Raw genomic sequence first — 27,575 nt, forward strand, 5'->3', positions numbered from 1 at the left:
CAGAGGCTCGCGCGGGAGTTGGGGGGGGTGAAGGCGGAAGTGGCGGCGCCGGGTCCAGGAGTGGAAAGGAGCTGAGGCTGCAGCCCGAGTGGAGCGGCTGCCAGCCGGGGAACAGGCGCGGCCGCGGCGCCATATTGCGGCCCTCAGCGGTCGCCACCGAGCCATGGCTGAGACCTACGGTGAGGATAGTGGGCCGAAGCGGGGGGCTGGGCCCTTAGTGGATGTGGATGTGGAAGTGGGGCGGGGCTTTCTGTTCAGGTGGGCGGGGTCTGCCGGGATACGGGGCAGGGCTAAGTGAGTCTGGGGCTGAGTTTAATCGATTTGGGTGGAGCTTGAAGAGACCGCTTTACGGATTAAAAAGATCTAGGCGGGATTTGAGGGACCTAGTCGTGGTGGATTAGGGTAGGGGGTAGGCCTTGAAGAGGGAAGCAAGTCTTCCTGGGCGGAGCGTGCGTGGATAGGGCGGGGCTAACTAGCAAGGGTCGGGTTTTATGGACTCCAGAGAGAGCTTCACACAGATGCTGTGGACCCTGCACGCTGTGGGGTTGATCTGGTTTGAAAGGGCTGGAATGATGTTCCTGAGTTATAGATTTGAAATTTAGCGCCAAGGGATGCGGCTGAAGTTTAAGGATAGAGGCCAGGGGTTCTGGACAGAGGATGGGTAGAAGAGGTTCAGAGTTAGGCAGTCAATATGGATGCACACTATCAGGTGGGTAGAGGGAGGTTGGAGGGCAGTAGAAAGCTCTGACAACAATCAGAGACAGCTCCATTCATTCAACGCTCATAGAAAAGCCAAAGAGTCTGGTGCACAGTTACCTTGGGAGGTAACCGGGTTAGGAAATAGGGCCAATGTCAAAGGCCTTGACAGAGTGAACGGATGAGAGGGTGGTAGGAGAAGTGAAGAGGAATGGAGTCCAGCTTTGATTCTTGTTGAAATGGCTTTTGAATTGCACCAGCTAAAGTCTTGCATTGTGAAGACCTTTGGTTTGGATTTGTATCTTAGCTGTGCCTAGCTGTGTGGTCTTGGGTAGGTCAGTTACCTCTTTGGCTTCATTTTCCTAGTCTGGAAAGTAGAAGAACTTAGTATACTTCCTTCTCTCTTCAAAAAAATTTTTTTTAATGTATACATTTTTTTTAATGAGTACACTGGAGCAGTCTTAAGACACACCAGAAGAGGGCATCGGATCCCATTACAGATGGTTGTGAGACACCTTGGGGTTGCTGGGAATTGAACTCAGGACCTCTGGAAGAGCAGTCAGTGCTCTTAACCACTGAGCCAACTCTCCAGCCCCTTTAGAGCTTTTTTATGATTTCATTTATGATTCAATGAGCTGATAACATTCATAACAGTCTTTAGGACTGTGATGGGCATCTATGGTAAACACTATATAAGAATAATCTTGTGTGCTCTAACCCTCACATTTGGGAAACTGAGGCAGGAGGACTGCTTCAAGTTAGAGGTCAGCAAAGTAATACTCTTTAGAAAGAAAGAAACAGGGAGTGTGCTGGCACATCCTGTACTACCAGCAGTGGGAATGCTGAGGCAGGAGGATTGGAGTTCAAGACCAGATAGTGCTACACAATGAGTCCCTGAGTGGGAAAAGAACGAAAGAAATACAGGGGATGGCAGCACACTCTTTTAGAGTCTGAGGCAGGATGAGTGTGGAGTTTGAGGACGGCTAGGTCAGTCTGGACTACATAGTGAAACTTTGTTTGGAACATCAATGATAATAATGAAGGAAGGAGTCATCTCCAGCCCAGTAGGGGTGCGCACCTCTAATCACAGCACTCAGGCTGGTGGAAGAGGCAGGGCAACCTTTGAGTTTCAGGGCAGCCTGGCATACAGAGTAAGTTCCAGGACAGACAGGGCTACACAGAGAAACCCTGTCTCAAAAGAAAAAAAAAAATCATCTTGGGCTAGGTTGGCTAGCATGCAGCATGTCCTGAGTTCTATCCGCAGCACTGTAGACTTTAAAAAAAAAAGGTTCCCCCCCCTCTCTCTTTTTAATGCATGGCTGTATTTCTACTTTTGTGCATCTTTCCTTCTGACTTTGTTTCTTCTCTTACTCCCTTTGTCTTTCTCTCCCTCTGGATATCTTTGGTGCCATCTGCTCAGACTTCCTCTTCAAATTCCTGGTGATTGGCAGTGCCGGAACTGGCAAATCATGTCTCCTCCATCAGTTTATTGAGAATAAGTGTGAGTTTCTGGCGGGACCCTGGGCCATTGGGCAGCAGGCGGGGCAGGTGGCAGGTGCCACTGGATAAAGCTAGTGCTATAGGTTTTGCCTCTGGCTTGGTCTGGGTGGTCTTTGCTAAGTTCTCTGCCAACCCAGCAGTGAGAAATTGGGGTACAGAAATGGAGGAGGTCTGCATGGTGGGGGGATTCCAGGAGCCCCTGCACTGCCTCCCGTTTCCCTCCTACTCTCAGTCAAACAGGACTCCAACCACACTATTGGCGTGGAGTTTGGATCCAGGGTTGTCAACGTTGGGGGGAAGACTGTGAAGCTACAGATTTGGGATACTGCTGGCCAGGAGCGGTTTCGGTAGGTAGCCTTGGTTCCCAAGGAGGAAAGACGGGAGGGAGGGACGGAGGGATGGAGGGAGGGAGGGAGGGAGGGAGAGGAAGGTGTGTAGAGCCCCTCAGAGATGAAGTAAGAGCAAAGAGATGCGGAGCAGGGCAGGCAGATGGAGAGAGAGGAGGGGGAGGGAGAGAGCAAGCACACTGTTCACAGGGTATATCTGAGGAGGGAAAAGGCTGAATGTGGTGGTCTGTAATCCTAAATACACAGGCAGCCGAAGCAGGGGTACTACTGTGAGGGAGGCCAGTCTGGGTGACATTGAAAATGAAGAAAAGGTTGGAGTTGTAGGTTAGGGGGAGAGCACTGTTCTCTCACACAGAGAGAGGGAGAGGGAAAGGGAGAGAGAGAGAGGGAGAGGGAGAGGGGAGAGAAGGGAAGCTTTGCATGTGGTAGTGCTCAGATCTAGATCCCCTGCCTAGAATCCCCCAGTGAGGGGCTGGGGGCGTGGCTCAGTGGTAGAGCCCCTGCCTAGAATCCCCCAGTGAGAGGCTGTGGACATGGCTCAGTGGTAGAGCCCCTGCCTAGAATCCCCCAGTGAGGGGCTGGGGTGTGGCTCAGTGGTAGAGCCCCTGCCTAGAATCCCCCAATGAGGGGCTGGGGTGTGGCTCAGTGGTACAGCCCCTGCCTAGAATCCCCCAGTGAGGGGCTGGGGGCGTGGCTCAGTGGTAGAGCCCCTGCCTAGAATCCCCCAGTGAGGGACTGGGGGCGTGGCTCAGTGGTAGAGACCCTGCCTAACTTGTGCAAGACCCTTGATACCTTCTCCAGGACCAGTAAGAAGAAGAAAAAGAAGGGTGTGAATAAGGAGTAGAGTTTTATCTCTTAATTAATTACTTAATTAATTGTGTATGTACACATGTGTGCAGGAGTCCCCAGAGATCAGGTATCAGGTGCCATGGGACTAGAATAACAGGTAGTTGTGATCTGCTATTTTGGTGCTGAATAATGGAGCCCATGTCCTCTCCAAGAGCAGTAAGGGTTGTTAACCAACCAGTGAGCCATCTCTCCAGCCCCAAGGAGTAGCATTTAAAGAGGGATCTTTACAGATGGACACTGAAGCCTCAAGGAGCTACAGCCTCTGAGGGAAAGAGAGACCTAGAGAGAGGAAGATAATACATGCAATCAAGGAGGGAATGGGCGCAGAAGGAGCAGGTCAGAAGCAGGGCTGGGAAGGGCTGGTGAGGTATAGCTGAGGAGAAGGACAGGGCAGTGTATTGCATAGTGAAGATGTGAAAGCTAGGGTACCTAGTAGGTCTGCAGAAATAGAAAGCCTGACAGTGAGAAACAGAGCAGGAGGGAGGGACGGAGTTAGAGGGAAAGAGGGAGAAGAAGAAGAAGAAGAAGAAGAAGAAGAAGAAGAAGAAGAAGAAGAAGAAGAAGAAGAAGAAGAAGAAGAAGAAGAAGAAGTAGAAGAAGAAGAAGAAGAAGAAGAGAGAGAGAGAGAGAGAGAGAATGAGACAGACAGATAGACAGAGAGAATGAGAATATTCAGCTCATGGAGAATCAGCACATAGGAGCTATTAAGTCGTGTAGATTGACTATGTGAGGTATGTAGAGAGGCAGAGAGAGGGTGAAGGAGACAGGCATGTAGGGATCCAAATTGGTGACACAGGGAGTTGGCCACAAAGGAAAGGAGGCCTGCATCTGACAGTGGCGGTGGGGAGGGGGTGTCACCCAGGAAAGGAGGCCTGCATCTGACAGCAGGGGTTTATGGGGGACACCCAGGAAAGGAGGCTGCATCTGACAGTGGGGGTGGGGTGGGGGGACACCAGGAAAGGAGGCCTGCATCTGACAGCGGGAGGGACAAATAGAAGTTGCATAGCACTTGGTCAGGACAGGCATAGATGGGAGATAATCAGAAAATGCTCACCGAGTGAATGAATGAGAAGGAAGGCAAAAGTGAGCATGGGAGAGGCACAGGAAGACTGACAGACAGGAGAGAAGAGCATGGGAAATTAAGCTGGTGAGTTGGTGGATGCCTGTAATCTCAGTTCCTTGAAAGGCTAAGGCAGGAAGATTGGAACTTTAGGAGAAAGCCTCGCAGATGGCTCAGCGGTAAAGTGCTTGCTGCCATCTGAGGACTTAAGTCTGAGCCCCTGAACCCACATGGTGAAAGGAGAGAAGCGATTCCTGTAAGCGTCCTCTGACCTCCACACACAGCTGTAGAACACATACACTCCCCACACCTACGTAAAAGAAACAGTTAAATAAGAAAGTACCAGGCTCGACTAGGATACAATGGATTGGAGTCAGCCGGGTAAGATAGCATGACCTTGAATTAAGCCAAAATAAAGGGTCAGAATGTAGCTCTGTGTAGAGCACTTACCTAGCATGTGCCAGGCCCTTGGCTCCAATCCCAAGCACCCCTGGGTGTGGTGGCTGAGGCAGGGGAGTTGTCTTAATCGTGAGGCCAGCTACTTAATTTCAAGCCAACTTGGACTGTAGAGTCAGACTCTCAAAAAGCCAACCCAAATAATAATTGAGAAGGACTCTGAGGCCGAGAAACGTATCTCCAGCAGACGGACGCCAGGTTTTAGGGAATGGGCCAACAGTAAAGGGGGGCCTCCGAACCACTAGCCTCTCTCCACAGAGGGGGGCAATCCCGGGGCAGATCCCAGCCTTGGGGGTGACCGGGTCCTCCTGGCCTCACAGGTCGGTGACACGGAGTTATTACCGAGGGGCAGCTGGAGCCCTGCTGGTGTACGACATCACCAGGTGGGTGCAGGGCCTGGGTGGCATGGGAGAGGCTGGGCATGGGTGGTCCCACTCCTGTGCTGCCTCCCTCTTCCGTCTGTTCTTCACAGCCGGGAGACATACAACTCGCTAGCTGCTTGGCTGACCGATGCCCGGACGCTGGCCAGCCCCAACATCGTGGTCATCCTCTGTGGCAACAAGAAGGACCTGGATCCCGAGCGTGAGGTCACTTTCCTAGAGGCTTCCCGCTTTGCTCAGGAGAATGGTGAGGGCTCTGCTATGGTCAGGCGATGGGTGGAGGGATGGCCAGTCCTCTGTAGCCCATGTGCCTCTTAGCTTTCTCTGGATGGTTGTACCTTAAACACGGAGGCTTCAGCAGGCCCGCTTTACTCTAAGCTCTGAGTCAGGGGACTGCCGTGGTCTTCAGGTTCAGCTGGAAGGGGGGTGAACAGCCCTCGAGCCTAGGGGTCTGCCCATCCCACCCTTAGCTCTCCCTGGCACAGAGTAGATGCTGATAAGCTCCCACCACCATGGGAGGCAGCATAAAGCAGTGGTTTAAAGCAGGAACCGCAGACTCAGGTGACCGTAGAGATAGATGGACCCCTTCGTAAATCAAGGGGATGAGCCAGGTTGGGACTAAGGGGCAGCAGGCACTGAGCTTAGGAGAGGACAGAAACTGACCTGCCCTGTCAGAAGTTTTGCCAGCCTGGCTCGGGGCGTGCTCCATGGTAGATCTCTTCCTTAGAATCCACCAGCGAAGGGCTGGGAGGTGTGGCTCAGCCTAGCATGGCTGGGGTCCTGTTTTCCATCCCCAGCAGCAGGATGCTAGGTGGAGGTGGAGGCAGGAGCATGAGGAAAGGTTATTAGAAACCCATCTGAAGACGCGGGCTGTCTAGACTGCTCACATCTGCTGACTTGGGGTCTGTCTACTGTCTGTTAGGATGGAGCTTTGTGTAGCCTAGGCTTGCCTCATGCTCTCTGCACCCGAGGATAACCTTGAATTCCTAATTCTCCTGCCTCTCTGGTGGTGCTGGGATTGCAGGCGTGAACTACTGTGCCCAGGTTGTGTGGTGTTATGAGTCAGCTGTGCACATCTGCAGCTCTGTTTAAAACCTTATTACTCATCTATTTGTTTGTCTTTTTGAGGCTAGCTTTAGACTGTGTTGCCTAGGCTGACCCCGTAGTCCTGACCCTGTCTCTCTGCCCCCTCAGGATTGCAGAGGGTGAACAAGCGTACCCTACTCATGCCCTCCTGCTTTTCAGACCCCAAGTTTAGAAGAGGTTTTGCTGCCAGGCAGATGCGGGTTTGAATCCCGAGTACAGCTTGTCCTGTCATATGACCTCTGGTGGGCTTGGGGCTGTACTCAGTGAGTCTGGGGACAAACTCCTGAGGCTCACAGTGCTGTGCTAGAGGCAGGGAGGCAAATCCATTTGCTGACAGTGACATCAGAGAGAAGACTCTGTAAAGACAGGGGAGGCACAGGAGGCTGGGGGAGCCCAGAGGGGCCTCCTGATTCAGGCTGGGTCCTCAGGAGGGGACCAAGGGAATGAGTCTCAAAGGAAGAGCTGAGTGAGTGTGAGGTAGGAAGGCAGCATTCCCTGCAGGGGAATCTTGTGTTATGGCCCAAGTTGAAGGCAAACATGGATAGAGCTTTTGAAGGGGCCCAGAGTTGGAGCGGAGGGTGGGACTTGATGGAGGCCCTGCCTCTCCAGAGCTGATGTTCCTGGAGACCAGCGCTCTCACGGGTGAAAACGTGGAAGAAGCTTTCCTGAAGTGCGCACGCACCATCCTCAACAAGATCGACTCAGGTGAGGCCCACCTGCTTCCTGTGAGAGGTGGGGTGGGGGTGGGGTGAAAGGCCGGCCCCATGGGCTCTGAGGAACATGCCTGACCTCTCCCCCTCCCGCAGGTGAACTAGATCCGGAGAGGATGGGCTCAGGCATTCAGTATGGTGACATATCTCTTCGTCAGCTGCGGCAGCCTCGCAGTGCCCAGGCCGTGGCCCCTCAGCCCTGTGGCTGCTGAGACGTGCAGAGCCAGGTGGGATGCTAGGGGCTCAGGAGACAAACGAGGGGTGGGACACAGAAAAGCCTCCAAGACTTGGAAAATGCGACAAGAGAAACTGACAAAGAAAGGGACAAAAGCCCATGAACCAAAGGAGCCATCTTCCCAGCCCTGGGAACCCATGGGCCTCTGCACCCCCCGACCTCTACCAGCCTCAGCCTAAACCTGACCCTTTAATCATGGTTCTCACTGCTGCAGTGAACCTCTGTTGTGTGCTAAGCCCTGGTGAAGCCTCTGGGGAGGCAGCAGTGGGTAAAACAGACCAAACCAACTAAACAAAAATTCTTGTTTGCGAGGTACCTTCCCTGTCTTGGGAGAAGACAGACCACAGACAAAGAAGCACTTACATGAATGACATAGTAGTTAGGGGGAAAGAGCTGACAAAAAGCAGTCTAAGGAAGAAATGCCCCTTTAAACAGGGCACTGGAGAAGATGACATTTGAGCAAAAATGTAGAGCAGGGAAGCAGAGAGAGCAGTGAAACCAGTAAGTGCAGAGGCCCCGTCCTGCATGGTGTGGCCAGCCAGAGTGGGGTATGTGTGTGCACCAGGGTACAGCATGGCCGGGGGACTGAGCAGTGAGTACTGGCAGCCCTGGGGCAGTCTCTCATTTATCCCTGCATGCTATGGTACTCATAGGGAATTACTGAGCAGAAGAGGGAGAGGATCCGGCTCCCTGCATCACACGGCTCCTGTGCCTGGATAGGAGGAGGAGAGTGCGGAGTGGGGGGTGTGGGGAGAATTGCTGGGTGCCAATGAAGGAGCTGCTGGGGACTGCTGTGAGGAGAGGGTGGGGGACTAGGGATACAGTTCAAGTGATAGAGCGCTCACCTAGCATGCATGCACTCAGACCGGTGGTCATGGTGGTAGTGTGCATTCAGGAAGTGGCCTGAGCTATGGCGTGAGTTGGAGGCCAGCCTGGGCTACATAAGACCCTGTTGGGGATAAAGGAGAAACAGGCATACAGCCAGGGGGCAAGTAGAGGTGGGTGCTGAGAAGTGGCTGTTTCTTTCTTCTCTGTTCTCTCTCCAGGATTGCTCCCTTTAGTAGCAGTCAGGGGCTCTGTCTAAAGCTCAGATCTGACCATGGCTCCTGGGGTCCGTGGGGCTGAGCTGAAGCTGCTGGGCCTGGTGTGGTACTTGACTCTCTGCGGGGCCTGGGCCCTGTCACCCTGCCCTCAGGGGCCCTTACACCGTTCCCTACTCCTGTGACTGTTGCAGTCACAGAAAGTTCTTTCTGTTTCTCTGGCTCTTTTTTTTTTTCCAGGCCATGTTTTCTTCCCCTTTGCCCTGGTAACCTCCTCCCAGGAGCTTTGTTGGTTTTTCCATGCATGGTCCAGACTCCAGGACAGACCTGTAGGACCCTGCAGGGTTTGGTCCCCTCCCCACCTCTGTGACTGTAGGTGTCCTTGCTAATTCTCCCCTCCCGGCCACTGACATGTCTCGGTGGCTGTGGGGAAAAGTCCTTAGGCTTGGATATGTCTTGCAGGTAGAGGCAGCATGGTTCTTGATGGAGTGCCTGTGGGATTTGGAAGTGAGAAAAGTCCAGGGTGAGCCCTTTAGCCAGTGGTCTTCCTTCTCGGCCTCTGCCCTTGCTGGTCTGAACCTGTTTCCTCCTCTGTAGAATGGCTTAGTTGTGGTCCCTGATGAGTGTGGGGGAACATGGATGAATGAACATTTGCTGGAAGTTGCAGCTAGAGTGCTTCTGCCCATCGTAAAGACCCTGGGAGATTACGTGTGCTGGCTCTGTAGCTCTCTGTAGTAGGCCGGTTGCCCCACATGCTGGTGGCCTTCCTAGGGGCAGTCCTAGCACCACAAAATACCAAAGCAAAGCAAAGCAAAGGAACATTTGGCTGTGTGGACAGAGACAGGTGTGCACCTCGGAACTCAGCGCAGAGCTTTTTCCCAGAGTTTGCCCTCAGTGGGTCACGTCCAGCCAGTGCTCGTACAGTCTCTAGCCAGTAAGTCATATACTGTCTAACATAGTCATACCTATAGAGAAAACTTTTGGTCTTTTTCTTTTTAAAAAATTTCCTTTGGTGTTTTTTTGGGGGTGGTGGTGGTGGTCTGCTGTGTAGCTCAGGCTAATACAGAACTTGCTATATAGCCTAGGATAGCCTCAGACTCACATCAACCCTCTTGCCTTAGCCTTTTAAGTGCTGAGATTGTAAGTTTCTACCACCATACCTGGTTACCAGCAAGTCTTTTATAATTTTTGAGACAGGTTTTCTTTACATAGCCTTGACTGTCTGGACTCGCTCTGTAAACCAGGCTGGCCTTGAACTCACAGAGATCCACATGCCTCTGCCTCCCCAGTGCAGGGATGACAGGTGTGTGATCAAGTCTAGCCTGATAATTTCTTTTATTCTAAAAAGTTTATAAGAATACATCCCCCTCTGCCCTTTCCTTTTTCTCTTTTTTCTTTTTCCTTTTTTTCCAGAGACATGTAGCCCAGACTGGCCTCAGACTTACTGTGTAGTCACAGGTGACCTTGGATTTCGGATTCTTTGTCTTTCACCTCCCAAGTATTGGAATTCCAGAACTACCCCCAGTGCATTTATGGGGCGCTGAGGATGGAACCAAGGGCCCATGTAGGCCAAGCAAGCGTGATCAACTCAGCTACAATTTTCTTTCCTTTATTTTCCTTCCTATCTTTCTTTCCCCCTCGACTATGTAGCACAGGCTTGTAATGAGGCCTCTAATTTACTTCTAAGTGCTGGGATTATAAGCGTGAACCACCACATTCTCTGATTTGCCTTCACTTGGACAAAAAGTTAATCAGGGTCTACCAACACTTCCCTCTCTCAAAATCGTGCCCAGTAGAGTAAGTCGGGAAGCTTTGCAGCATATAGCCCAGGATTTCCTTAGGTAATTTCTAGAAACGTCTAGGTAATGCTGTAGGCAGTGAAAGTAGTGGCCACTATTCTGCTCTGTCTCTCCTGTTTGAGAAGCATTGGAATGAGGCCCAACCTGGACCCTTAGGGGGAAAAAGGACACAGAATTTACAAACACGGAGGCATGTTTTAGTTACCTCTTTTTTCTTCTTTCATGATTTGTGCTTTTGAGACAGGATCTCACTTTGTAGCTCAGGTAGGCCTTAAGCTCCCCATCCTCCTGCCTGCACCTCTCTAGTCCTGGAATACCATGTGTGAGTCGCCACCTGGCAGGGGTCGTGGTAGTTAGGTACTAAAATGCTCCTTTACAGATGCAAACCAATAGAAATAGGTTCAAAGCGTGAATCCCCCATATAACCTGCAGAGGGGCAATAAAGTCAGGCAGTGCACAGACTGGAAAAAGGAGATCCAGGCAGGCACAGGTCAGGAAGATACCTAGCAATGATCTGACTTGAGGACCGGACCCCTCCAGGTCACAATACCCTTTTCTTTCAGCTCACCTGTTCTTCTGGACCAGCCCTGCTCGAAGGCTGGGGCTCAGAACCAGGCCCCAAGAGGCCAGGCCCCAATCTGCCCCAGTCCCAGAAAAGTTACTCCATCACCCATCCCCCTCCCCTGGCCTGCTGGGGCCTGGCTTTGGGGCAAGATTGAGCCACAGGGGAAATGGGACCCCATACCTGCTGCTGCTTCCTCTGTCTTGGCTAACTCTAGTCCCTCTCCCCGAGCCCCTAACCATACCTGAAGAACTCCCAAAGCTTGAGACCAGGGCCAATTGGCCCCAACGTCCTGCCTGGCCCCGCTGTTGCAAGTCTGTGTTATTTATTACCTGGAGGCCTGTTCCATCCTGTCCCGGTCCTCCATAAAGCATTGTTTACACCTGTGTTCCGGCCTCTGTCATTCTGAGATGAGGAGTCAGAAGCGGACTCTAGTGGAAGTTATGAATGGGCCTTGCATGAGGAACCATGTTTCTGGGTGGGATTTGGTTTGTGGATCTATTGGGGTACATCCTGGCTCACAAACTCACTGAGGACAGTGTTTGTCTTTGGTTTTTTCTACATGCCCTCCCCCCTTTTTTGACACAGAGGCTTGTTATAGCCTAGACTAACCTGGAATTTGAGGTGTCCCTGCCTCAGTCTCCCATGCGCTAGGATTGCAGGTGTGCCCATGTCCATACGTACTTCATGGTTCGTCAGAGCTGGTGTGTGCAGCAATGACGTGTCTGTGTGTGAATGCATGAATCCTTCCAGGACTTGTACATGGGGCAGTGTCAGTGGAATGTGTGATGCTGTGGCATGTGAGTAGTCTCTGGCCTGGTGACTGTTGGTGAGGCTGCTGCCGTGTGCAACATCAAGACCAGGGAACTGGGGACTCTTAAGGCTGCCTCCATGATGTGTCTGGTTTGACTCAGGGTATGCCTCAAGTCTGCAAACTAGGACGGTGGCTTACTGTGTGTTCCTAGAACACGTGCTCCTGATACTTGTTTCCTTGTGTGTGTCTGTGTGCCTGCGAACATGAACATTCTTCTCCATGTGCCACTGGAGTTCTTGTGCAACCCAGACTCCTGGTCACACTTGATGATCTTATCTCTTGTACCCCGATGTCTTTATATGGCCTTCTGAAGACAGGTGCAGCCCCCCCAGGACAGCTTCAGGGGCTCTCCCAAAAGGTCGGCGAGTATCCGACCCCATTGATTGCCCACTTGGTAGGCCCAGGAGTCGGTGGAAAGGGTGGGGCATTCAAATAACCGTATCCACACAGCCCTCCCAGAAATGGTGTTATAAATGTCAGGAGTAGCTTAGTGGGAGAGCACTTGCATCGCACGTGGGAAGCTCTGAATTCAGACCCCAGCACTACATAAACAAAAAAATCCACCCGGGCTAGAGAGGAGCTGGGTTTTGCAAATGTCTTCTCTGTGAGTCTGTCCCAGGTCGCTTTAATCTGACTCCCACAGTTGCCCTGAGGGAGAAGCAAGGAGCGGGTCATGCAAATAGTACACATTTGTTCGTTTGTTCTACCCGGTTTCGCTTCTCTAAGGACATCCCGTACTCACCGTTATTTTTTTTAAGTGCTTATGTAAATTACTGACGTAGGAATTTACATACACTTTCCAACTAACTGCGCAGTCATTTCTCAATATCCTCTTGGGTTGTGTGCAGGAACGGCCCATGTAAATGATATATTTGCATAGCAAATGCCAAGAACCCAGCTGCTAGCCGTTCTCTGACACTTTTGGCTCTGAGGGGTGGGCCTTTCTGTGTGAAACTGCTCATTCGTACCCCCTCCAAGGGGCCGTCTTAAGAACTCACAGAACGCCTTTTCCTGAACCTGCGTGTTTGCTTTCGCGTGGAAGGGGCGGGGCACGTAATGCAAATGAGCCTCGCGTCCGGGACCAGCTCACTTTTTTCTCCGGTAGGGTGTTCTAAGCCTCCTGTCACTGTGCGGTTCGCGCACGCGCAGTCTCCTCGGCCTGGCCGCGGTCACGTGCCCACCGGGCGAGGCGGGGGCGGGGCGTCGCGGGCGGTGGGGGGCGGGGTATGGCGCGCTGTGAAGCGCAGGGCGGCTGGCACAAACGGCGGCGCCGAGGCCGGAGGAAAAAGCTCGGTGAGGGGGTCTCGCGAAGTGAAAGACCTGGGGAGGAGAAGGAACCAGAGGTCCGGTGGCCGGACGCGGGCGACTGGGCCGGAGGCAGGAGGCGGGAGCGCGCGCGGGCGGCAGCGACCCTGCGCTAGGGGGGTTGGGGGTGGGGAGGGAAGCGCGCTCCCGGCGGGGCGGACCATCGAGGGCGGCGGGAGCGCGCAGTAACCACTGAGGGGAGGGGCTGGGCGGACGCGGTCCCGCCTCAGTCGCCCGCGGCGTCCGGCGGCCCTTGGGTCACGGCGGAGGGGTTTGGGGAGGGTGGCAGTCCGGTTGGACCCTCCTCTCGGGCTCCCTTCCGTCAGTCCGTCCGTCTGGCAGGACCTCCCTTCCGGCTGGGTGTGTGTCGGGCCCCAGTAGGCTTCCTCCCGTAGGGCACAGGTCGACCCCACCGGCCCTCCCGCTCCCCTGCGGTCTTGTTTTTCTCCCTGTTCTCTTTGTCCCTGGACTCCCGGTTTTCCCCGCCTGTCCTGGCTCGTGGCCTTCCACCCAGGCGATCTGGTTCCCGTGAATGTCGCGCGGTGGCATTGCCCGCTGGTTCCCCACAACCCCGACTTTACCCTAGATTCCACATTCCCGTTTTCTGTGTCATCCTCCCTCCTTATCTCTGAGTTTCTATAGAAACCTCTGGCAGGTACCTCGTATTTCCCACTTGTCACCGTTGCTTTTCTTCCTCAGATCTCTCTATCTCTCCCTGTTGCCTTCCTCTTTGGGCCGTCCACGCAGTGTTCTCTGCACTTTTCCTTTATTACTCTTTCTGCCAGACATTCCCTTTCAACCCTCTCAAATTCCCAAGATATATGCCCCTATGTCTCAGCGTGTGTGTGTGTGTGTGTGTGTGTGTGTGTGTGTGTGTGTGTGTTTGCGTGTGTGTTTGCTGTGGCCCTGTCTGTCATCTGCTTACCGCTGGTACCATTCCCAGCCCTTCCCACCTGCTTGTCTCTGACTCTTAAGTTCTTCCTTTTCTCTCTTCCAGCCACCCCCATCAATCCTTTCTCAAGCTCCTAGGGACAACTGTGGACTTGGGGATCAGCGAGCACCCCCAGAGCACTAAAGGAGCCCCTGCTGCCTGCCCTGCCTCACCCTGCCCCACACGAGGCCCAGCGGCCCCGGGCTGCATCAAGTGGAGGAGGAGGAGGCGGAGGAGGGTGGCACCATGGGCCCGGGCCGTGCCCTCCATGCCCGGGGGATGAAGACACTGCTGCCATGGACAGCCCGTGCCAGCCGCAGGCCCTGAATCAAGCTCTCCCTCAGTTGCCAGGGTCTGTGTCAGAGTCCTTGGAGCCTAGCCGAGCCAGGATGGGGGTGGAGAGTTACCTGCCCTGCCCTCTGCTCCCCTCCTACCACCGTTCAGGAGCATCTGGGGAAGCCTCGGCTGGCAACGGGACCCCCAGAACCACAGCCACTGCTACTACTACCACTGCCAGTCCCCTGCGGGAGGGCTTTGGTGGGCAGGATGGTGGTGAGCTGTGGCCACTGCAGAGTGAAGGTGCTGCTGCGCTGGTCACCAAGGAGTGCCAGCGACTGGCGGCCCAGGGTGCCCGACCTGAGGCCCCCAAACGGAAGTGGGCCAAGGATGGTGGGGATGCCCCTTCACCCAGCAAGCGACCGTGGGCCAGGCAAGAGAACCAGGAGGCCAAGGGGGAAAGTGGTGTGGGCTGTGACAGCGGTGGCGGCAGCAGCAACAGCACTACCCATAGCAGTGGCGAGGCAAGTGCTAGGCTGAGGGAGGAAGCCCAGCCCTCTGCACCTGAGCGCCTGGCCCTGGACTATATTGTGCCTTGCATGCGGTACTATGGTATCTGCGTCAAGGACAACTTCTTGGGGGCAGTACTGGGTGGCCGTGTGCTGGCTGAGGTGGAAGCCCTGAAGTGGGGCGGGCGTCTACGTGATGGGCAACTAGTGAGCCAGCGGGCGATCCCACCGCGCAGCATTCGTGGGGACCAGATTGCCTGGGTAGAAGGCCATGAGCCAGGCTGCCGGAGCATTGGTGCCCTCATGGCTCATGTGGACGCAGTAATCCGCCACTGTGCAGGGCGGCTGGGCAACTACGTCATCAATGGGCGCACCAAGGTAAGGCACTTTTCCGGTGAGTGCCTGATGCTTTGGCATGCGGGTCTGGAGGCAAGCCTCTGGGGTTGTGTAGTAGTGTGTAGGCAGCTCCACCAGAGAGGCTACAGTTACCTCCCTCTAGACTTTGATTTTTGTACCTGAAATAGGAGCTCAGCCTGGGGTGGCAGTGGTCCTTGACCTTGGCAGACCAAGAGCCCCTGACTGTCGTAACCCTCCTTAGACCAAGAGTAGTTCAGCTGTCATGCAGGAGCAGAAGTCTGGCGTTGTCGTGGTAGCCTAGGCTGAGGATGGGTGCTGCCTGTGTAGTTGAGCACCTAGCCTGGCCTCCATCCTGCCCTGGAGCCTACTCTTGGCATCTGCACCAAGAACCGCTTCCCAATGGGGTGACACTGGGTGACAGTGTGCTGGCCCAGGTAGAACACTTGTCAGCATCTTTCCCACTCCTCCCTGCCCCAGTCCCTGTTCTTTGTCCTCTGTCCGTTTGTCACTTCCTGCCTGCATTTCTCTGATCTCTTTCCTTGACCCTCCGCCTTTATATTTTTCTCCTCCATTCCTCCTTGTTGCAGAACAGTAGTTCCTAATGTTTTTGAAGTCAAGGCTTTTCAGGTAAATCTGCTGAAACCCATAGACCTCAGGAAAGGCATGCGTTTGGTCGGAGTTTGTGGGCAGTTGTCAGGGTCTCATAGGCCTCCAGCGGTTCATTCAAGAACCAGGGGTCAGGCGCCCTGACTGAACAGTGACCCCTCATGCCTTTCTGGTCTGTGACCATATCCATTTTCTTCATGGAAGAGTGTGTGAGCCTGCGGCTCGGTGTCATTTGAATACAGTCCGTTGAGAGTACCTGCTGCTGGCCAACAGTGGTTCCTGGCTGGTGATCTTAGTAGGCTGTGTTCTGCCCTGTGAGCGGGAGGCTGTGTTCCCAGTGGTGCCTCCCTTCTCTGTGGGGTCCTGTCTTAAGTTCTGCCTCAATACAGCTTTCTTTTCAGGCTGGAACTGGCTTGGGGACCATGGTTCCCCACCTCCCACCCCCGGCCCAGGCCTATTTCCTCCCCACCCCAGCTGGAACTAGTCCTACTTCCATCTCCCTCCTGTTACATGAGAGCTGAAGAGCCAGAGCTGGCCCCTCCCTGGGTTGGCTTCTGTGCAGGCAAGATCGGTGTTGCTTCCCCGGCTCAGCAGCTCTGCAGGAGGGAAGTCAGGAGGGACACAGGAGAGCTCAGTGCCCAGAGACTGGGCACATCTCTGTAACCTCAGGGTGGGAAAGCTGGGCCAGGTGCCTGGCTACTCAAGCAGTCTGGGAAAGCAATGTAAAGGAATAAGTTGTTTTCCCCTGGGGCCTGCTCCCACCTGTGTTATTGACAGGACCTGAGCTAGGCCTGCAGAGGGGTAAGAGTCAGGTTCTTCTAAGTGGCTCTTACCCCTCAGGAGGGAAGAACAGGTCAGATTGGTGGGGAGGAAGAGCTAGCTAGCCCCAGCACTCTACACAGCAACTCCATGTTCTCCCATTTACAAAGGAAGGGCCACATGGAGCCTTCCTTCCTGTGCTCTAGAGAGACTATGGGGTGTTGAGGTGATCTGAGGCAGTGGCAGTGAGGACACTGACCAGAAGCGTGGCCTTGGCCAGCAGTAACCTAGCCTAGGTCATCTGTGAGCAGAGCTCTTCCTCTGCCTTTCCCTTCCCTTCTCTCTCTGTCTCTTCTCTGTGGACTTTGTAGTTGGAGGAGTTGACTCTGGCATCAAAGATGAGCAGAGGTACCCCAGGGAGGGTCCAGCGGGTTTGGTTTGCCCCTTTAGGAGCAGCTTGGAGGCAGGGCCTGCTGTCTGGCCGAGTCACTGGCTTCTGATATGGCATGTGTGGCATGTAGGGTCTTTGGCACATTATTACTGTAGTGGTGATTCCAGGATCCTGGAGAGTAAGTTCCTTTGTCACTCTACTGCTATCCCTGTGGTTGAAGCTTTTCCTCAAGGGGGCGCTGTTCAGGGTAGCTCTTTGATATTGCAGGTAGAACCCTGGGTACCCTGGCTTTACCAAGAGCTGCCTGGACAGCCACCCAGATGCTTGAGTCCTGAGCAATAGTGTTGTTAGATAAGCCCACCAGAGACCACCACACGGACACACTTAAAGCCAAAAAGGAAGTCTTTATTGCTGGCTGTCAGCTGTGTGGGAACTTGCCCAGATCATGCAGCCCCCAGCTTTTCAACTGTTTGTCTTTTCTGCACAAAAAAGCATATTCTGGTTGGCACGTATCAGTTAGCAAGCAGCAGAGCTACAGAAGCCAAAACAGAAGAGCAAGGTTGGTTCATTTAGAGACTTTCCTGGAACTGTGATCTATATCTTTGTTCCCGTTTTAACAGGTATTGGGGAATTATGTGCTAGGTTCTAAGTTCAGGACAGTGCCTCTAACATGCCAGTTGTGCTAAGGCCTAGGGACCTGTTAAAATAACACAGGCAGGGTTGCAGGCTTTGAGGTGGGGAGAAGGTGGGTGTTTTGAGGCTTGAAGCAGAGGGAGGGTCAGGACTTGCAGGTTGATGGTCTTGTTGCCTTTGCTGGGAAGTTACACTTTTCTGGTGTGTGGTGCTGTGTGGTGACTGGTTAGAAGCAGTGCAGCATGCCTGCTGTCCCCATCAGCTCCAAGAACCTGCTTGAGCCCTGATGGGATTCCCAGCTCAGGAGGCCTTGCCCATCTCTGATGAGTGACTCATCGATTCCAAGCCACTAGGCCACAGGCACGTGCTTTCCTCCCAGTGAGTGATTGCTTGGAGTGCCATCCCATCTGTGGAAGCCATGCAGAGAAGACTTTCTCTCCTGAGCTCAGAGGCCAGGGGTTTCCCCCGGAGGCCTTCTCACTTACTGTACCCTGGTACTAAAGCTCATTACTGCTGTGCAGCCTTCTCTAAGGCTCTTTCCCAAAGGAGTGTCTGTGCTGGATCTGGTGTAGAGATGGGGTGCAGAGAGGACTTCAGTGTCCACAGTGGGATGAACCCTGGGATTAGCAGGTAGAGAAGATCCTTGAGAGAAGGATGTAGGGCTGAATTAACCTCCATGGAGTGCTGGGTAAGCCTCCTGTTTCAGCAGCAAACATTGCTGTGTCTGATTATGAGTGTTTTTCTATGGCTGTCTTGCTGGGCTAGGCTGGACCCAAAAGTACAGCTGTACGTTGTCCAGGAGCCCCAGCTTGCAGAGAAGTACCTGAGCAGCGGGGTCAAGACAGATGGTTGCTGAATGGGCAAAGAACGAAGGATTGTCATGCTAACTACTCCAGTTTGCTTACTATGAACTCCCAACTCCTGTGCAGGGTGACTCTGACTTGAGTAACTTTTCAGCTTGTGCTTCAGTTCTCTGTCCTGTCGTAGCAGACACTGTGTCTTTGCAGATGCTCATAATCTAGTTCAGCTCTCAACATCCTGTGAAGTGCTGTGACCTGAAGTGGGGAACTTAATGGACTTCCCCAGTGCCACAGCTCATTTGGTGGCAGGGACTTGACCCTGCAGATTGGGTCTGCAGAGGTGACTGGGCCTTGCCCTGTTAGCTCCCTGGTAACAAGGATGCTCAGGCCCTGGCTTTCTGGTTAAGAGCCAGGGACATCTAGAACCCTAGACAGACCTGTGCCCACAGAGATGAAGCCCAGTGGAGGCTTGCCTCTGAGATAGTGTCAGAGGAGTCAATGGAAGCCCATTTTACAGGGGGTTGGTTGAGGCCTATTGCAGCTTTGGGCTGGCAGCAGAACGCTTGGAGCTGGAATTCTAGGTCAGGTTTCTGTCCCGTGTACATGGGACAGATCAGGTAGCTGGAACTGTAGTCAAGTGTGGGCAAGTCAGCTTGACTCCACATTAGAATTACCTGAGGAAACCTTGAAAAACAATCTAGGCTGTACCTTCTTCAAACCCTAACAACTTTTAACTTAAAGAAGGCTCCAGACTCAGGGAACCTCCATATCTCAAAACTTATTAGGAGAGTCTGTGCTCACCGAGTACTTGGAGCTGGACTGCTTAGTGCTGGATCACAGGTGTGCACCTTGCAGCACTACCCATGGCTAAGGTAGCATCTCTAAAAGCACAGCCCTCATTTACACACTGACGCCCTCTGCTTCTGGGGTGGGGGTGGCAGCGTGGGTTGTTGAGGGCAGAGCTTAGATTTCTGCGCTTGAGGATGGAATCTGGCTAAATTAGGAAAAAGTTCTCTTGGACTGGAACTCCTATAACCTAAGATGATAAAGGACAGACCTGGGGCAGAAATGGTTAGCCTGCTTCCTCAAGGTGTCCCTGCCTGGTCTCAGTAAACCACCTTCCTCCGTTTCTACCAGGCCATGGTGGCGTGCTACCCAGGCAATGGGCTCGGGTACGTGAGGCATGTTGACAATCCCCACGGCGATGGGCGCTGCATCACCTGTATCTATTACCTGAATCAGAACTGGGATGTTAAGGTAGGCTGTGGGGGTTGGGATGTCTGCTTATGTTCCAGCTGGGATCCTGCCCTCCACTCCTCAGCTCACAGGGCAGTGAGATCTGCAGGCTCCTCTTTAGCTGACTGTGTGCCCTCCCCCTCTTCCGGGAATGGTGCCGTCCGCTTAGCCCCACCCAGACTTGTACATTCTCCCCCTTTTCCTGTCTTTAGTAGCTTCCTGCCCATCTCCATGGCAGTGTAGACTCTGGGCTGTCATTCTTTTTAAGTGCCTGAGTGGTGGGAGGGAGTGCCGTGTGCTGTGTGCTGGTGCTGCGCCCCCTGGTGGGCACGCGGGTGCAGTATAAGACAGAGGCTTCACCAGTAGCCTCATCTGGCCTGCCCCCAGGTGCATGGCGGCCTGCTGCAGATCTTCCCTGAGGGTCGGCCAGTGGTAGCCAACATCGAGCCACTCTTTGACCGGTTGCTCATTTTCTGGTCTGACCGACGGAATCCACATGAGGTGAAGCCAGCCTATGCCACCAGGTATGACCTGTACTTTAGGGATGTGTCCAGCTGCTTCCCCTGTGCCAAACATTTCTTAGATTGTCCCCAGTCCCCAGAGTTGACAAGGGAGTGATGAGATGCTGAGAGGGCCTGAGTGGGGCCTGAAAGGGTGGAGGTGTCACCAGAGGTGGCTCTAGAACTGCAGAAACTCATTCTGACTGCCCAATTTCCCAGGTACGCCATCACTGTCTGGTATTTTGATGCCAAGGAGCGGGCAGCAGCCAGAGACAAGTATCAGCTAGGTACCTGCTTTCTTCCTTTGTCCTTCCTAGTCCCTGTGCTGCCAGGGCCTTAGCCCTTTTTATCCCCTGGTGCTGAAAGTGGTTCCCAGGGCCTTTGCCGCAGCAGGCCGGCACTGCCGCAGCCCACTCGCCCAGCCACTCTGCATCCCGTATACCCAGTTCTTGCCTACTTCCCTGGCATCTCCAGCCGAGCCCCATTGTTTCCTTAATGCTCTCCCCATCGTCCCAGGTTTCTTTCGGTTTCTTTGTCCCTTCCTAGTGATTCACAGTTTCTCGTCTTCCTCTCATCCTCAGCATCGGGACAGAAAGGTGTTCAAGTACCCGTGTCACAGCCAGCTACACCTACCTAATGGCCAGCCCCAGAGCTGCATGGGCCAGCAGCTCCTGCCTTGAGGGGAGCCTCAGTGCCCGCCCCTTCCCTGACACTGCTGCTGCTTCTGGCTTGCCTCTGGATGTGTGGTGTGGAGGGCACTGAGTGTCACTGAGGAGCAACAAGGAGAGGCCTCTGCTGCCCCGTGAGCAGTAGCCAGTATGGCTGGTGGCCTATGTCCTGCCATGTCTGGTCCATTGCGTGTTGAGCTGAGGGGAGGCAGGATTTGGGGTTGAGGTGAGTCATGGCCTCTTGCTGGCAAAGGTCTGTTGGGGAGGGGGGGTCATCTCACCCCCTCCCCACTCCTCCAGCCTGGAATGTGAAGTGGCTCCCCAACCCCCTTGCTGTGGCACTTTATGGACTGGGCTGCCACTGTTTGCAGAGTACAGTGCCATGAGGAACATGGGTATGGAGGTCCTGCCAGCCAAGAAATAAAAGTTTACCTCAGAGCTGCACACACTTGTATTCCTCTCCGTAAAGAGATTCACACGTACAGTTAGGGCAGTGAGGATATCAAGGCCACTGAGATCAGAATACTGAAGCCCAACCTCAGCGGGCCACCAAGCGGAGCTGGAAGGCTGGGGGCACATTGCCTAGACCAGTGCACTGTGGAGTAAGGTCGATGTCGGCAGGACTTCCCACAGGGAGCAGGGAGAACTTCTGCAGGATAGCCGTCAGGAAGAGGAAGATCTCAGAGCGGGCTAGGCCAGCACCCAGGCACATCCGCTTTCCTGTGGATGTGGGTGCAGGTGTGGGGTGAGCAAGCACCTCTTGCCAGTCCCCCAGTGTTAGCCACCCAGCTCCCCTCCTTCCCAGCCCAAACCTGGGGCAAAGGGCATGAAGGCGTCGTTGTTCTGGAACTCGCCCTGGTCATCCAGGAAATTGGTGGGATTGAAGTGGTCAGGGTCCTTGAATTGGGTGGGATCCCGATGTGCAGACACAAGCAAGGGAATGATGAAGGTGCCCTGGAGGACACAGAGACGTGAGTGCTGGCACCTCACCCAGACCCTTTGCCCTGGAGGACACAGACGTGAGTGCTGGCTCCTCACCCAGACCCTTTCTGTTGCTGTTGGCACCTAACGCAGGGCCTGCAGGTGCTGGGCAAGTGCTCTCACATAGCTGCACCCCAGCCCCTAAGGTGATAGTTGGAGCCTGGGAGAGGAGCCCCCAAGGTACTGATAGTGTCAGCCCTTCCCCTTCCCCCCAGTGCAGAGTTCCCAGGCTCCCTGTGCACCTTGTGCAGGAAATGGTTCCTGAGGTTTACGTCTCGGGTGAGGGCCCGAGGCAGTCCCAGTGGTAGCACGCTGATGAAGCGCTGGATCTCATGCAGCACCGCATTGGTGTAGGGCAGGCGGGCACGGTCTGCTAGGCTAGGGGCACGGGTCCGGCCTACAGTGGCATCCAGCTCCTCTTGCACCTTGGCTGAGGTCATTGGAGGCTGTGGGTTGTGCTTTACTGAGATCCCACCCCAGCCACTCTCTCTTCACTTAGGGTGAGGGGAGGGGAGGGGTGTACCCAGTTCTCAAACCTGCCACCTCAGGGTACTTGAGCATAATGAGGAGCCCATAACGCAGAGTGGTGCTTGTGGTCTCCGTGCCACCAAAGAAAAGATTGTGAGTAGTCATCACCAGCGTCTCATCCTGGAAATGGCTTTCCGGGTCCTGATGTTCCTGGGGACAGACAGGTGGTCTGATGCCTGCTGGTTGACAGGGTGGGTACCATTAAGGGTGGCAGGGACTGGTACCTTATCCATTTGTTCGAGGAAACAATCAATGAAGTCACGGGGCTCCCCAGTCTGTCGCGACTGCCGGTGCCACTGAATTTGCTCAGAGATGAAGAGCCGGAGCTCTTGGAAATTTTTGAAGATTCGGTGGTGGGGACCAGGGATCCAGTCCATGAAGGATGGGAACATGTTGTATGTCTGGAGAGACAAGGTTCTTTTCTTTTTAAAAAGATGGTCTTACTATCCATGGCTAACCTGGAACTCTATATGTAGACCAGGCTGGCCTCAAATTAGAGCTCCTCCTGCTTCTGCCTTCACAGTACTGGGTTCGAAGGCCTGTGCCACCATACCCTGCTGAAATAGTTTTGTTTTTTTTAAAAAAAGATTTATTCATTTATTATATATAAGTACACTGTAGCTGTCTTCAGATACACCAGAAGAGGGCATCGGATCTCTTTACAGATGGTTGTGAGCCACCATGTGGTTGCTGGGAATTGAACTCAGGACCTCTGGAAGAGTAGTCGGGTGCTCTTAACCGCTGAGCCATCTCTCCAGCCCTTTTTTTTTTTTAAGAGTTTTTTTTTTTTTTAAAGATTTATTTATTATATGTAAGTACACTGTTGCTGTCTTCAGACACACCAGAAGAGAGCATTGGATCTCATTACAGATGGTGTGAGCCACCATGTGGTTGCTGGGATTTGAACTCAGGACCTCTGGAAGAGCAGTCAGTGCTCTTAACCTCTGAGCCATCTCTCCAGCCCCTGAAATAGAAACCTGGTCAAGGCCACGGTTTCTCAGTAGGGAAATTAAATCAGGACTTTGTGGGTTGTAGAACTTTGCCATTAAATCCACAGCCACTGTAGGTAGGGCTGTGCCCCTGGGATTTGACAGAAGGCTGCATGTAAAATGGAGAAATTAGAGCCCATCTTCTCACCTCACCCCATCGGGAACTCATGATACGGAAATTGTCACTGAAGAGGTCCAGGAGCCTCAGGAACTCTGGGTCTCCATAGTTGTAGCGCTTTCCGAAGACCACAGTACAAATGACATTGGATACAGCGTTGTCCAGTAGCTGCCGAGGGTCAAATGGAGCTCCTGGGGGTGAGAGCAGCTCTGAGTAATAAAGTTGTGGTTCCCCCAAAAGTAACCACTTTAGTAAGATCTGCAGAGGAGAGAGACCCCCACCCTCAAATCTCTGAATAAGATGGTTTGACAACCTCACACACAAGCGGTGGTCCCTCCTCCACATAGCTCCGTTGGATTTGCATTATACCCAAAGTGGTGGCAGTCCATCAGTCATTCCCCCCAAACCAGGTACTTATGCTTTCCCTGTCAGACCGCACCCATGGTGGCTTGAAATTCGTCCAGCACACATGCCGTCTCCTCCAGGATGCGCTCCTCAATGGTACTCGTACCCACGCCAAACTCCTTCAGTGCTCCAAGTGCAAAGTTGCGAAGCGTGCGCCAACGCGGCCCATTAGAAAACACTATGCCTACAGTGGGAACCAAAACTCAAGAGTTGGCCACACTGGGTCTAGTAGCTTCCTTACCATTCTAAGAATGGCTTCTTACTGCTTTGCGCTTCCCAGATCATGAGCCAACCACCTCAGCTGAGACCGCACACACAGCCTGACCTCATCTTTGCTGATAGGATCCCTGACCAGCTCTTAGGCTGCTATTGGTTGCGCTGTGACCCTCCATGGACCACAAGCCTAACAGTTCGCCCTCATTAGCATCATTCTTTGTTAGGCCCCGCCCATTTGCACAGTTGAGTGGTCTAGTACTCAGTTCCACCCACCCTGGACCTCACCATTTCCGTGGGTGAAGCGTTCGAAGACAGCCATAGACCCGCGGCCAGAGAAAGCATCTGCCTGCAGTACTAATGCATCCCGCAGCGCCGCATAGCCGCTCAGCACCACTGCAGGGCGCGGGCCCAGCCACACGGTGAACACTGGGCCCCAGCGTCTGGAGAGCTATGGGAAGTGCCATATGGGAAGAGACCTCAGCGCTCTCTTCTTCCTCAGACCCAAAAGTTTCCACCTCACCCCCTCATTCCACAGGTCTAGGAGTTCTAAACCGCCTCTCCCTTTACAGACCCTTGGGGTCTAAAACTAGCTCTTAGACACAGGGGTCCAGGCCTCACTGTCCTTCCTCAGACACAGGGGTCTAGGCTCCCAATCCTGTCTCTTCAGTGAAGTAGGATTTCTACCCTCTCTTCCCAGCCCACAGTAGGAGCTACCTCCATGAGCACACGGTCCAAGTGTCCAGACTGTAGCTGCAACAAGTTCCCCAGCAAGGGAAGCGGTGCAGGCCCAGGGGGCAAGTCTTTCTGCATCCGAGCTCGAGCTCGGTGGGCCAACCAGCCCCACGACATAAGCATTAGCGTTAGAATCAGCAGCAGCAGAAGCGTTGCCTCACAGGTGACCATCCTGTCTGAGGTCCTGCACGCTGTGGTAGCAGTTTAGTTGGCAGGGAAATTTAAGGCGGAGAAAAGCAGGGCGGAGACTAGTGTGGGAGGTGCAAGAGTTTGGGGCCTCTCTGTTCCCTGAATGCCTAACCCCACGTCTCCACTAGCAGCTCTCCTTAAATCTACTCTCCCTGAGGCTGTGTGTGCTCACACACGCGCGCACGGATCCCCCTAAGTCCCCTGTTCTTGTAGACCTGTTCTCAGTCCCCCAGCTGTTTCCGGGGGACTGCTCTGGACAGTACCTTTGAATGCCAGACAGGCGTACCTCCTGCTTCCGGAATACACTCCTGACTCTTAAAGACACCGCTGACAAACAACATTGGCCTGGCACTCCTGGGCTCTGTGCCTTTGGTTCCTGGGAACTCACACCCCGGACTTTAGCACTTCTGTTACTTTTTTTTTTTTTTTTTTTTTTTTTTTTCCGGATCTGGGGACCGAACCCAGGGCCTTGTGCTTCCTAGGCAAGCGCCCTACCACTGAGCTAAATCCCCAACCCTCCCCCCCTTTTTTTTTATAAATAACTTTTATTTTATTGTATAGGCGCTTTACCTACCTGTAAACCTAGGCACCATGTGTGTTCCTAGTGCTCAGGGAGGCCAGAGGAGGGCATCTGATCTCCTGAACCGGGAGTGACAAAAGATCCCAAGAGGCAGTGTGGGTGTTGGGAGTTGAACCTGGGTCCTCTGGAAGAACAGTCGGTGCTGTGAATCACCAAGCCACTCTCCACTCCCCCTTAAAAAGACTGGGTCTTGTCAGGTGGTACCAACCTACACCTTTAATCCTAACACTCAGGAGGCGAAGGCAGGAGGGTCTCTGAGTTCAAGGCCAGCCTGGTCTACGGAGTGAGTCCCAGAACAGCCAGGGCTGCACAGAGAAACCCTGTCTTGGGGAGAGAAAAAAAAAAAAAAGCGAGTGTACTTCACCCACCATGCCTGGCTCCTTCCACTGCTCCTGGAAGCTTGTATGCTGTCTGTCCATGTACCTGGCCTCCCTAATGCTTGCTGCTCTTCCTGGTGCTTCCCAGCCTTGTAGCTCGTGGATGTCTCCTCACATGCATCTCTGCTTACACCTTGCCCCAGACTCAGGTCAGCTCTGTCCCCAGGCTCTGGTTTTCATGCCCTGTCAAGGTCCCAAGTCTGTTACTATACTGCCTGTTCTCCACGGCCCTCAGGACGGACCCCTATCTGAGACCACCAGGTCAAGACAACGGATGGATCTCCCCATTCCCCTCCTTGCTCTAGGGGCACTGGCTGGAGGGGCCCACTCAGGGTGTGGCTGTCAGTTCTTAAGGACAGGCTGTTCGGGAATGTGGTCCACCTTCCTGCCCCTCCCTTGCCTGTTGGATCTAGTTTTCCTGCCTGGCTGAGAGCCCAGACCTGGGGGTAAGGTAGGGGGCCCTGGAAGAGGCTGGAGTTGATTGGTTTCTGGGAGTGTCTCAGCATCCCCTTCTGTTTCTTCTCTCAGTCTCCCTCCAACCTCTGGGTTCCTCCCTCTGTTATCTGTACCTGCTTTTTCCTTCCTGTTACCCTCTGCCTCTGTCTTCATTCTCTCTCTCTTCTTCTCCTTCACACCCCTCACCCCCATCCCCAACACCACTCTTTCCCCTCTCTGTACGTCTCTAGGTCTGAAGTTTTATTTTTATTTTATGTGTGTGAGCGTTTTGCTTGCATGTGTATCTCTGTGAACCATGTGCGTGCCTGGTGTCTGGGGAGGCCAGAAGAGGTCGTCACATCCCGTGGAGCTGTAGATATGGATGACTGTAAGCCGACACGTGGACGCCAGGGGCTCGGACCTGAGGTCTATAAGAACAAGTGCTCTTAACTCCTGAGTCGTGTCTCCAGCACCCCCCACCCACCCAGCCACTCAGCCACCCCCTTTCAAAGACAGGGTCTCAGGCCTTCCAGGCTGGTCTGGTCTGCAACAACTGGTCTGCCAAGGGTCACTTGGGACTCCTGATCCTTCTGCTTCGACCTCCTAAGTGCTGGGCTTACCGTCGTGTGTCAGCAGAGCTTTTTATTCAGAGCCGGGTAATGGTACCCCAGGAGCCTGCGTGTCAGCTAGGCAAGGGCTGTGCTGACTGACCAGCAGCCCCAGCCCTGGTCTCCACCTCCCCATCTGTCCTCCATCAGGTCTCCGTAGCATCCTCCTCCTCCCCGTCTGCATTCTCTGTGCAGGAACTTGGTGACACAGGGCTTCGGAACAACAGCCTCACTCAGAGGGGCAACTGCTCCGGAGAGTGAGACGTTCTTGCCCAGCCCACTAGTAGGCTCCCCAGATTAGAGTCTAGGTTTCCCTCCCACTTCCTGTCCCTCTTTTCACTGTATTGGGCTGTACCCTGAAACGCCAGCTTTCGAAGCCCAGGATCTTTTTTTTTTTTTTTACATTAAATTTAATTTTTTTACTTATTCACTTTACATCCCACTCACTGCCCCCTCCCAATCACCCCTTCCCACAATCCTTCCCCCTTCGTTCCTCCTCCTCCTCCTCTGATCAGGTAGGGTCCCCAGGTTCCCCCCCCACCCTGGTGCTTTAAGTCTCTTTGAGGGTTGGTTCTTCCTCCCTCATTGATGCCAGACAGGGCAGCCCACCTAGAAGAACATATCCCACGTACAGGCGACAGCTTTTGGGACAGCCCCTGATCCTGTTGTTCCGGACCCACATGGAGGCCGGAACAAGCTGCACATCTGTTACATATGAGCAGGGAGGCCTAGGTCCATCCGGAGTCTGTTCTTTTGTTGGTGGTTCAGACTCTGAGAGTTCCAAGGGTCCAGGTTAGTTGACTCTGTTCATCTTCCTGTGGAGTCCCTGTCCCCTTCGGGGCCTGCAATCCTTCCTCCTATTCTTCATACTTATTTATTTTTAAACCCTCTGTTTGTATTCGAAATCGTTCT

General features: G+C 53.7%; 3 protein-coding genes across 8 annotated transcripts; 2 read left to right on the forward strand and 1 right to left on the reverse strand.

Moving 5' to 3' along the window:
• Nucleotides 1-13,944, forward strand: Rab4b (RAB4B, member RAS oncogene family). Of its 4 annotated transcripts, none has more exons than XM_032894144.1 (8): nt 1-179; nt 2,117-2,197; nt 2,429-2,543; nt 5,229-5,291; nt 5,381-5,535; nt 6,984-7,079; nt 7,181-7,311; nt 13,837-13,944. In XM_032894144.1, the coding sequence occupies exons 1-7, from the start codon at nt 164-166 to the stop codon at nt 7,294-7,296; spliced, it is 642 nt and encodes a 213-aa protein (XP_032750035.1). In that variant the 5' UTR covers nt 1-163; the 3' UTR covers nt 7,297-7,311; nt 13,837-13,944. The 4 variants fall into 4 exon arrangements, with proteins under 4 accessions (XP_032750035.1, XP_032750034.1, XP_032750033.1 ...); XM_032894143.1 differs by lacking the exon at nt 13,837-13,944 and adding an exon at nt 9,773-10,421; XM_032894142.1 differs by lacking the exon at nt 13,837-13,944 and adding an exon at nt 10,722-11,108 and having other exon boundaries at nt 2-179.
• On the forward strand, nt 12,739-20,949 carry Egln2 (egl-9 family hypoxia inducible factor 2). Of its 2 annotated transcripts, none has more exons than XM_032894139.1 (6): nt 12,739-12,827; nt 13,837-14,933; nt 19,239-19,358; nt 19,725-19,861; nt 20,057-20,124; nt 20,419-20,949. In XM_032894139.1, the coding sequence occupies exons 2-6, from the start codon at nt 14,067-14,069 to the stop codon at nt 20,472-20,474; spliced, it is 1,248 nt and encodes a 415-aa protein (XP_032750030.1). In that variant the 5' UTR covers nt 12,739-12,827; nt 13,837-14,066; the 3' UTR covers nt 20,475-20,949. The 2 variants fall into 2 exon arrangements, with proteins under 2 accessions (XP_032750030.1, XP_032750031.1); XM_032894140.1 differs by lacking the exon at nt 12,739-12,827 and adding an exon at nt 13,042-13,199.
• LOC116892442 (cytochrome P450 2F3-like) lies at nt 20,939-24,916 on the reverse strand. Of its 2 annotated transcripts, XM_032894137.1 has the most exons (9): nt 24,457-24,916; nt 24,028-24,190; nt 23,561-23,710; nt 23,152-23,312; nt 22,239-22,415; nt 22,023-22,164; nt 21,729-21,916; nt 21,318-21,459; nt 20,939-21,225 (listed from the first exon to the last, which is right to left on the reverse strand). In XM_032894137.1, the coding sequence occupies exons 1-9, from the start codon at nt 24,643-24,645 to the stop codon at nt 21,044-21,046; spliced, it is 1,494 nt and encodes a 497-aa protein (XP_032750028.1). In that variant the 5' UTR covers nt 24,646-24,916; the 3' UTR covers nt 20,939-21,043. The 2 variants fall into 2 exon arrangements, with proteins under 2 accessions (XP_032750028.1, XP_032750029.1); XM_032894138.1 differs by lacking the exon at nt 23,561-23,710.
• Nucleotides 24,917-27,575: the final 2,659 nt, after the last annotated feature.

Source organism: Rattus rattus, chromosome 2 (assembly GCF_011064425.1).
Source record: "Rattus rattus isolate New Zealand chromosome 2, Rrattus_CSIRO_v1, whole genome shotgun sequence".
Lineage (NCBI taxonomy): Eukaryota > Metazoa > Chordata > Mammalia > Rodentia > Muridae > Rattus > Rattus rattus.

Bases quoted from the DNA above. Each gene is read 5' to 3' on its own strand.
- Rab4b (XM_032894144.1), top strand. The intron at 2,544-5,228 runs GTAGGTAGCCTT...CTGGCCTCACAG, and splicing joins GCTGGCCAGGAGCGGTTTCG to GTCGGTGACACGGAGTTATT. The intron at 5,536-6,983 runs GTGAGGGCTCTG...CTGCCTCTCCAG, and splicing joins CCGCTTTGCTCAGGAGAATG to AGCTGATGTTCCTGGAGACC.
- Egln2 (XM_032894139.1), top strand. From the start codon at position 14,067: ATGGACAGCCCGTGCCAGCCGCAGGCCCTGAATCAAGCTCTCCCTCAG. The intron at 14,934-19,238 runs GTAAGGCACTTT...CGTTTCTACCAG, and splicing joins TCATCAATGGGCGCACCAAG to GCCATGGTGGCGTGCTACCC. The intron at 20,125-20,418 runs GTACCTGCTTTC...TCTCATCCTCAG, and splicing joins CAGAGACAAGTATCAGCTAG to CATCGGGACAGAAAGGTGTT.
- LOC116892442 (XM_032894137.1), bottom strand. From the start codon at position 24,645: ATGGTCACCTGTGAGGCAACGCTTCTGCTGCTGCTGATTCTAACGCTA. The intron at 22,416-23,151 runs GTGAGAAGATGG...TTGTCTCTCCAG, and splicing joins TGAGTTCCCGATGGGGTGAG to ACATACAACATGTTCCCATC. The intron at 21,226-21,317 runs GTTTGGGCTGGG...CCACATCCACAG, and splicing joins CTTCATGCCCTTTGCCCCAG to GAAAGCGGATGTGCCTGGGT.